Source organism: Embiotoca jacksoni, unplaced genomic scaffold (genome assembly GCF_022577435.1).
Source record: "Embiotoca jacksoni isolate LCO1_2020_lvr unplaced genomic scaffold, fEmbJac1.0.p SCAF_8, whole genome shotgun sequence".
Lineage (NCBI taxonomy): Eukaryota > Metazoa > Chordata > Actinopteri > Embiotocidae > Embiotoca > Embiotoca jacksoni.
In genome coordinates, this window is record NW_027185436.1 from 9,487,370 (window position 1) to 9,497,626 (window position 10,257).

At 37.8% G+C, this 10,257-nt stretch overlaps 1 protein-coding gene across 2 annotated transcripts; it reads left to right on the forward strand.

The window, feature by feature from the left end:
- Window positions 1-3,207: 3,207 nt before the first annotated feature.
- mier3b (mesoderm induction early response 1, family member 3 b) lies at window positions 3,208-9,357 on the forward strand. 2 transcript variants are annotated; one of them, XM_069178358.1, is made up of 13 exons: window positions 3,208-3,255; window positions 4,154-4,178; window positions 4,448-4,593; window positions 5,303-5,425; window positions 5,858-5,981; window positions 6,233-6,306; window positions 6,434-6,506; window positions 6,644-6,792; window positions 7,029-7,110; window positions 7,982-8,073; window positions 8,174-8,301; window positions 8,448-8,602; window positions 8,767-9,357. In XM_069178358.1, the coding sequence occupies exons 1-13, from the start codon at window positions 3,247-3,249 to the stop codon at window positions 9,240-9,242; spliced, it is 1,656 nt and encodes a 551-aa protein (XP_069034459.1). In that variant the 5' UTR covers window positions 3,208-3,246; the 3' UTR covers window positions 9,243-9,357. The 2 variants fall into 2 exon arrangements, with proteins under 2 accessions (XP_069034459.1, XP_069034460.1); XM_069178359.1 differs by lacking the exons at window positions 3,208-3,255; window positions 4,154-4,178; window positions 4,448-4,593; window positions 5,303-5,425 and adding an exon at window positions 5,653-5,677.
- Window positions 9,358-10,257: the final 900 nt, after the last annotated feature.

A 10,257-nucleotide genomic window follows, 5' to 3' on the forward strand; every position in this document is an offset into this window, starting at 1 on the left:
GGCACAGTATTAGGAACACTAACATATGACGCAAGTAGTTGAATTCCCAAAGTTCAAGGTAATTTTTTAATAAATTCAATTCCAAGTTTATTTTTACAGTAAACCCACTGCCTGATAAAACAAAAATATGTGACCAAACATAGCTTAATCAACTATGGATTCTTTATCTTACAACCTAAATTTAGAAAACAACAACAAACAAACAAAAAGAAAAACCCTCACCAATATATCACTTATTGAATCTGTTCATTGACATTCTTATTGATGTTTAGCTCGAGGTATTAGAAGTAATAGACATTATCTACAATGCAAAATAAAAATATATTTTTTTGTCATCCAGCCTTAGTATGCGCAGAGGGAATATTGTAACCAAATGTGTTTTTAGTATGAGTCTTCATAACGATGTAATTCAGTGTCTCCCTCCTCACATGCAGGGTTAAAAAAAATAATGCTTTATTTGTGTTCTAAAACCATCAACAACAAATGTAAACAATACTAAATGTGTTCAAGACTCACAGTTTACTCAGTCTGGCATCCTCTAGTAATGTCTCGTGTAAAATTATGATCTGTGAATATGCAGCTGATGTGTCCCTTTGGTCTGAAATATAATTGATAGTTATGAGAAAGTTATTCATTTTATCATGTATTGTGAGGCACATCAGCTGAGTGGGTGGTTGCTGGACAATTGCAGAATCAGTGTAGGTGTGTGCCAGCATTAATCAGCATCATCCGTTTTACGCTACAACAATGGACTGTGACCCTTCGTCACCCACCTCTCCATAATCTACGTCAGAGGATAACTTGTTGACCTGACAGTTTCACTCATTTGGTGAGGGAACACATCTTCCTGACTTTATTGTTCTGAACAAGTAGGGAGTGAATGGGCTTTCAAATGATAATAATAATCATAAATTAGCTGCAGAGGAAAAAGAGAAGAGAAACAGATAATGATGCTTTAATTTCATTCTACTCACTATGTATACACAAACATGGTGACCTGCTCACAGGGAAACAAACAATAAACAGGTACAACTCGTATTTGCAAGGAGAATCTGGTGACGACCTTATACTTTTGTTGGAGAAGCCATTCAACTCCGATATCATGTATATTCAGTATGTGTACTGGGTTGTTTAACTTGATCCGGTCCAACTTTGGGTCCTTATTGTGGTCCAACTTAACTCAGATCATTAACAGATGTGGGCTACAGAGAGATGTGCTTTTGAACTGTTAGTGACTAATTTGTTTGCAGAGTCTTCCAAACGAAGCCCACACTGCTCTTCCTCATGGGAAATTCTATTTCCAAACACGGAGGTGTTTACTTTCTGCGACAAGTCTAAAAAAAAAATACAAACAGAATGACAAATTAAATTGGATCAATATATAAACCCTAGATTGCGTGTTATGGTTTAATTTAAAAGTTTGACACCCACCACTTGCAACCAACGAGTCAACATTTATGAGAGCTGGTCTACATCACAGGATTGAGATCGGTTTATTGGTGCAAGCAATGTTTCCGCATGTGTATTTCAGTGCATATATGGTTGTGTTTGTGAATGAGGTTTTTCAGTCAAACAAAACAAAAGCACCACCATTACAAGTGACAAAATATCTCATCCAATTCAATCCTGACAGCCATTATAAGCACAGTCAAGGAGTCAGACCATCCTCTACCTCTAATGAGAATATTGCGCCATCGGGTCCAACAAATGACACATTATTCTTATACAGGGCTTACTGTGGTTTATGCACTTAAGCTGAATGGCCAAACTTGACAAAGTGAGAAATTAGTTGCCTATATATATAGCCTTCTTTAAAGACAAATTAATATTATGCTCCTTACTCCAAAAAAAAAATATTAAAAAAAATTCAAACTCTCACCCGTATGACGCACACAAAAAAAAGAATCACAGTTCAAGTCCAAAACAAATTTAATCTGTTGAAATGGCAAAAACACATGGTTATCTTTCTATTCTGCTGCAGGAAGGATGCCCACCTCCTGCCCTGGATCTGGTCAGGTCCAGGAAGCAGTGTATTGCTGACGGCCTGTGTACAAACATCTGCAGATCTTCTAACAGTATAGCAGCTGCATGGTGCAAGTCTCACCTTGAACTAGAAAATCCTATAGTTTCCCTGCTAGTGAAACAATTTCAAGAGGCTGATATGCACAACCAAACACAGAAACAACAACAGAAGAAAGAGAAACTTGTCTGTTGGTCAGGTAGGTTGCAGAGGGAAGTCTTTGGATATGTGGATTCTGCATATTGAAAACTGGATCTGGATCAACTTACACCCCAGCCTGCCCAAACTGTCAACCTGTTTTCACATGTGAATATATGATCAAATACAATGGGAGGTTTCACAGTCATCCAAAACAGGAAGAGAGGGGAGAATGGGGAAAGATGGAGTAGATATCAGTGGTGTAAATAGAGTGGCTATATGCAGTAATTCTGCCCCCTGCTGCCTGTATATTTTGAAAAATATAGCCTACATTTTTTTTACTTTAAAATTATTATTCTGAAAAAGGTTATGGTACATATCTGTTTCAGTATCATCATCAGGTATGTCCAACCCTAATCTGAAAATATAAAAATTGCTCTCAGAAATCTTAAGGCAAAGCAGCCTCATGCCTCAATTGGAAATCATAAGCTGGATATCTGAATTTTTGTCAGGTATGAATAATTCAATAAGATGTAGACTATCATGTGAGTAAAAGTTTATGCAATCCAATTTGATTACTTATAAAATAAACACAGTTTATTATTGTACAATAAGATTTGATTTGTAGAGGTTAGTATTTGGGGGGTATTATGGCTGATAACACAACTGAAAACCTCTTCATATTTTCCACCTGAAGGCAGTGTCGCCGCACTGTAAATGTTCTTACAGCAATGTAGTGACAGAAACCATATTTCTGTTAACACCGCGGTTTGAAAGTGCGATATTACAGAGCAGGAAATCCAGCCGGGAATGATCCGAGTATATTCTAGGAATGTTCGAACAAAGTGACTTTGTGTTTGGCATTACGGCATGATAATGCTTTGATATGTGTCAGATATTTATATATATTTGTGTATCTTTAATTTTTCGTGCCGTAGATTCACTGTTCATAAATGAATCCCGTTAGTCTCGATCTGTGGCTGGTTTGAACGGCGTCACGACCCGGACGGTCACCTGGATCGCTGATTGGCTCAGAGCGCTGATCCGGGTACTGCGCTAGAACGAGCCCATTAGCTAAAGGTACCAATATGGCGGAGGTAAGAGGGAAAACAGGGGAGAAGCAATCGATCTTTAATCGATATTTTTAAAATTTCTGTGTCGTATTTTTCATTTCTACGTTATCGATTGAAGAGACGGTGTTTTTTGCCTTCTGCACGGCGTGTTTTGTGCGATAATTGTCATTTTTATCGCTCTAAAATATGCCTGGATGTTTGGACTGATCCTTCACTACGAGGCCTCTGCGCCTTCGCTCTCTCAGCTGCTTTCGGTGGAGCAGCTGTGTAAATTGATACGTAAATTCAACGTTAGCCTGCTGGTTAAAGGATATAACAGATCTGATTGGGTTCACGATGAATGGGAAAAAAAAAATTAATCATTGGTTAAATTAGTGGCACCTTTTCCATCCAAGATGATCTGAGCCTTATCGATTCCCGGTAGCGCGTATACGAAATGTTTTTTTTTTATTATTATTATTTTTTTTTTTAGTGTTTACATTTTTCGATGGCATAACGTTAACATCAGGCTCAGGGGTTAGCTCGCCGGGCTAGCCGACTCTGCATGAAGTCGTGTTGGCTTCCCCGATATATTCGGCTTTATTTTTTATTTTATTTTTTTCTTCGATCGACACGGAAACATCTCAAATCCAGTGTTCAAAACAAAAACAAACAAACAAAAAATGTGCTCACATCTGTCCTCGGTGTGCAGCGGAGCTAGTTGTTAGAGCCTCCTATCTATGTCAGGTAATGTTAGCGGCAAATGCAGCTTTCCTGCCTCACTGATCATATTACAGCCCGATAATGTCTTTTTTTTAATTTATTTTCTTTTAACTACGCTGGGATTCATGTTCGAAGTCAAATGATAATTGAGCCCATGTTTTAACAATTACACTAATTTCTACTATGTTTTTGTTTTTTTCTTTTTCTTTTTCTATTTCAGGCTTCCCTAGGGAGTTCAAGTCCAGGTAATACATTATTAGTATCTGCAGTTTATGTTGTACTTAAACGTTATCTTCACATTTAAGAAATACATTTGCGAATCAAAAACATGAAGATGAAATATGATTTATTTTTTTCCCCCCAATTTGTTAGAGGAAATAGTTTGGAAATTGCTTTTCTACTTGCCATCAAGTAACGTGTGTGGTTTTTTTTGTGTTTTTTTTTTAGTAGAGAAATGTTTAATTTCCACAGGATGTGCGATAACACATTTTTCCTCTCTATTTCTATTATTCAGTTGGCTCTTTATCATCAGAAGACCATGACTTTGACCCAACAGCAGAAATGTTAGTTCATGAGTATGATGATGAGAGGACTCTAGAGGAGGAAGAGTCTCTGGAAGGCGGCAGAAATTTCGGCTCTGAAATTGCAGACCTGGAAAAGGTAAACAATTTTATTTATTTATTTATTTATTTTTTTTTTAAACGTCCAAAATCTGTGCAGATGTAATAAGTGCAGTGATTTTAAATAACCAAATCTGCTTTGACTATTGTGAGGGGCGGCTGCTTGGAGTGGATGATTTTAAATTATTATGATCGTGTGTATCTGTAATTTGCTGTAACTTGCAAAAGACTCATTGAGAATTACTGAATTAACTCTGATGAGTATAAAACATGTTTACGTATTCTTAATATGGGAACCAGAGCTCTTGTTCCTGCTTAATGCCGTAGTAATGCGCATTTAAGGTGTTTTGTTGGTTTTATAACACTATAAAGATTGCTGATGTGAACTCGGTGATGATGAGGTGAAGCTGTTTGCGTCACGGCTTCATGGGTTCCAATTATTAGGTCAACCTAGTTTGTGTACAGATGCATTCTGTTCACGTCATTCAGTTATCATCTCTTTGTGACAATGGGAATGCTGTTCACAAATTGTATTTTAACTGTATGATTTGGTTTTATTTTGAAAAAAGGACAGTCACTTTTACTCAAAAAAAAAAAGAAGACTGTTATGATGTTTTGACACCCTCATGAAACAATGATTAAGTGTAATATGCAAGGTTTTCCTACCTAGACGTCATGATGTAATTCGGGTACAACGAAAACAATGTGCATCATACATTCTGCCTTTCCGCATTTTTTTTTCTGTCCAGGAAGGGAACATGCCTTTGGAAGAACTGTTGGCCATCTATCGCTATGAGGCCTCAGCAGGCTCCAGTATAGACAGCTCCTCTGGAGACCTGACTGATGAGCTGCCTGACATGACTTTGGATAAGGTAAGTGCCTCCGTGGTAGTTAAAGAGTTAATGAATAGGTTTATAAAATGTATTAATGAATTATGAAACACAATTAGAAGTCAACTTAATTAATGTGTGTATTACACGCATGAGGCCACTGATTTCTTCCCAAGAACACTTCGATGTAAGTGAAAGGTTGCAATTGCTATAAAACAGTCCTTTTTTTTTTTTTTTTTTAATGTAACTTTGTTGGATTAATGCTTCTCATTTAGTGACATGACTTTGGATAAGGTAAGTGCCTCCGTGGTAGTTAAAGAGTTAATGAATAGGTTTATAAAATGTATTAATGAATTATGAAACACAATTAGAAGTCAACTTAATTAATGTGTGTATATATAATGTTTATATAGGTAAAATGGGTACTCTATTGATCTCCTTTGGTTTGGATATTATTATTTTTTTTTTTTTTAGGAGGAAATAGCAAAAGACCTGCTGTCTGGGGATTACGAGGAGGAGACCCAATCCTCAGCTGATGATCTGACACCTTCAGTCACCTCGCATGAGGCCACTGATTTCTTCCCAAGAACACTTCGATGTAAGTGAAAGGTTGCAATTGCTATAAAACAGTCCTTTTTTTTTTTTTTTTTTAATGTAACTTTGTTGGATTAATGCTTCTCATTTAGTGCCATACAATACCATGCACTATTTGAAATAAATTAACTTTCAAGTCCAAAGAAATTTGGACTGCAACTCATGAATTTTCTTGTTTTTGTTAAAACAGTCCACAACTCATCCAGCAGGTGCAACGGAAATTCATTTAAGTTGTATTTGTTTTATTATTTTCAGCCAACGCTATCTCTGACGGTGATAAAGAGTCAGAGTGTGATGAAGATGGCCCAAGCCCTGAGGACTCCAGGAAGGTAAAGGACACATTTGGTTTTGAAACGTAGATAAAGAGTTTTCATTATGTCTTAGGTTTAATCAGTGCTACTTTGCTCTTGGATTTAAATGTACTATGTGTTTTCTTTTGTTTGATTTTTGTATTAGGAAATAATGGTGGGAACACAGTACCAAGCAGATGTTCCTTCGTGCCTCTGTCACTACAAAGATGGGGAGAAAGGTGACGACTGCTTTTTTTGTTTTCATGCTGAATGTATTCTTCAGTGTTGCTGCTTTACAGTTTTGCTATCCATTCAATCGAGACTAGATAATGTGCACAAGATGACTAATCTCCCCGTCATGTACTTTGTTGTATAGTGTATGAGGATGAAGATGAGTTATTATGGAGCCCAGGTACATTGTCAGAAAACAAGGTGAGAGGTTTCCTGTCTGACGTATTGTCACGGACAACAAATGAAAAGACAGGATGCGACAAACCGGGGATGCATGTTCGAGACAATGAGCAGGTTAGTCATGTCTTTATTAATCAAGCCTTTCATGTTGGAATACAATGTTGAATGTGGCATTAGCAGCATTACCAATATTTTATTTTTTTAGAAACTGTTATTCATAACCTCCTGAAGCAATTGGGCTTTGAATTCTTCAGATTATTCCTGATTTCTTTTGGATTTATGCGTCTGATGTACATTTGATGTATTTTGGACAATATTGTAGTGTTGACCATTCCACTCTTCCAATCCAGGCTTTGCGTGAGCTTGTCAAATGCAACTACAACACCCGCGAAGCACTAGAGAGGTATTGCAGTCATGTAAAGTCTTCAAAAGGTAAGCAAAGTGATGGATTCCACATTTCTACCACAGGAAACTGTCGTTTTTATTACATGTTGATAGCAGTTATGACTTTGTTTGCTGCCAGCGTTATTGTGAGAAAACTTAAATGTTGCAGCTGCAAAAGTTTGAATCCAAGTTGCTGATTCTATCAGATTACATCAAACTACATTTTCCGTCTGTGGTATCAGTATTTAAATATTTTTGGAGGAAGACAGATAACTTTTTTGGTTGTAGTAGAAAGCATTTTTTATTATACTTCAAAAACCTTTTGATTTTGTCCTTTTGATGTATATTGATGTAAACCTGAAAAATATTTTTATATTTGATAATGTCATTTCACTTCTCGTCCTGAAGGTGGGGTGCAACAAATTATAATTTTTATTATCAAATAATCTGTTGATTATTTTCTCCACAAGTTGTTTTAGCTGTTGTCAGAAATCCGGAAATGGTAAAAAAAAAAAAAAATGTTGACCAGTGTTTTTCAGAGCCGAAGTTGCAGCTTAAAATGTCTCGTTTTGTTCCAATGATCAGTCCTCAACCAAAATATGCTCAGTCTATTGTCATGGAGGAACGAAATGAAATGGTCACATTTTAAGAAGCTGGAATCGGAGAATTTTTGGCAAATTTTCATTAAAAAAAATTACTCAAAATGATTATTCGATTACCAAAATAGATGGTAATTCATTTTCTGTCAATCAACTAATCATTTCAGCTCTTGTTTGAGTCGTTTATTGACAGACTTTTCAACCTTTCGATGGACTGATTCAGTTAAACTGAATTTTCTCAGTGGGGTTTCCTTTTGTCTACAAATGGATCACTTGCCTGTGCAACATCAAAATCTGAATGGTTTTTGGTTTCATTTCAGAAAAATCACCGTGGTCAGAAGAGGAATGTAAGAACTTTGAACACGCTCTACAGATGTACGACAAGAACTTCCACCTCATACAGAAACACAAAGTGAGTCTGATTTCATGATTTCTTCCACAACTTTAAAAGATATATTTAAAAAAAAAAACACGAAACGTTTTCCTCTAAATGACGATTGTTTTTCTTTCAGGTCTCAACGCGAACAGTAGCAGAATGTGTGGCGTTTTATTACATGTGGAAAAAGTCGGAGCGCTTTGACTTCTTCGTGCAGCAGAATCGGTTTGGGAAGAAAAAGTACAGCAGCTATCCCGGCGTGACGTGAGTGACAGAAAAATTGCAAAGTACATCCGTTTGGATTGTTTGATGTTTCTGCTGATGTTTTAACACGAGAACATTTGAAAAAGTGCACATAACTTTGGAGGGGGGAAAAAACAAACCCGCTGACCTGTTTCTTTTGTATCCAGTGACCTGATGGACAGGCTGGTGGACGAAGCAGAGGGACTAGCAGTGGACAGTTCCTCCTCTGTGTGTTCAGGAGCTGGTGGAGGAGGGAGGCTGGAGACCACCACAGAACAGCAGCTCAGCCTGCTCAACTCCATCACTGCCAGCGACCTCACAGGTTGGTACTGGATGGAAGTATTCTCTAACATCACTTAATACAGCTTTGTATTCAGTATTTTAATGCTACGTCCTGGTTTCCCTCTCGGTCGACATATTTCTTGACCTCATTCTCTTACTACTTCCAGTGATTCAGTGTTCACCGAGTGTCCTCTCTTCTTGCAGCTTTGAGCAACAGCGTAGCCACAGTATGCAGCCCTGCAGAGGTTAGTTGCCTGGACTCCTACAGCTTCCCTCCATTGGAAAGTCTCCACCGCGGATCCCTGAGCCACGACGAGTCCCTTGGGTTCCCTTCGAACGGCGCAGACCCCGACTGCCTCAACATGCTCGACGCCGGTTTCTACCACTCGGACCTGGGACAGCTAGGAGGCGTGTGCGTCAATAAGGACTGCGAGCGGCCCTCCAAGAGACTCAAGATGGCGCTGCCTGACTCCTTTATCAACGACGTGTCGGTCGGTAACCTCGGCGTGGACTTTGAAGCGCGGCGGACGACGACGCATCACCACCGAATCACCGGCGCCAAAATGGCCGTGTCCGTCACAGACTTTGGGAGCTTGGCCGGCAGCGGGGAGCCCAACGGGTTTCTGGGAGCACATGCACGGCACCACACACAGCACACTGCAGCACTTCAGTCAGAGTGATCTTCCTCATCTTCTTCCCCTGTTCTTCCCTTTTGAAACCCTTTTTCCTGCTTGTAAATAAGACTGACCTCACTGGAAAATCCAATTTGTTTAAATTCTATTATATATATATCTATATGTATCTAGATATATATATATATATTTATATATATCTATATGTATCTAGATATAGATATCTATCTATATATATATCTATATGTATATGAATATACTTTTTGTTTTCATTTTTTTGTGTAATATGACATCAGTGATGTCTATCATATAGAACTAAAATCTTGATTTCTCTCAAGAGTTTATATAGCCATTTATTTTATTTTTGTTCTGCGGTCTTGAGATGCGTAACGTCCATGTACAGTGGGGCCCAGAGGCTGCGGTAGGAGAGTTGTGTATCTTCCTCCCTCACGTCTACACACAACATCTTCAGAGCTACACTATGTTATCCTGCCATTCTTTTCAGCTGCCAAAAATTGGCTTAGTTTTTCTGCCCCTAGTGTTAGCATTTAATTGCCTTTGTTGTTTGAAGTGGTACTTTTTTTTTTTTTAATTTTTTTTTTTTAATTATTATTATTATTATTATTTTTTTTTTTGAAGTGTTTGGTTTACAGGTACTTTTCATTAACCAGACTGGTGTAGATTTTTTTTTTATTTGTTCCCAAATATACCTGGGTACATATTATTTATTATTTGAAGAGCAACACTAGCATGGAGATTAGCTGCTAAGGCCCTCCCGTTTGGTTTTCTTTCCTTTTTTTTTTTTTTCCTTTTCTCCTGTGGAAGCTTGTTCGGAGTTTGTCTGCTTGTTTACTTCTGTTCAAAGTGGCCAAACTGGAGCGTGTGAATGTCTTTTCATCCCTTGTAGTCAAACCCAAATTACAGGCCTTGATTCACAGTTTTTCTATTCCATTTTTAAACAGGTGAAGAAGAGTACCTGTGCAGAGTTAAAAATGATGGCAGTCACCTTGTTTTACTTCTTCTTTCTTGGAGGATATCAGCAAACCATAATGGCAATATTGCA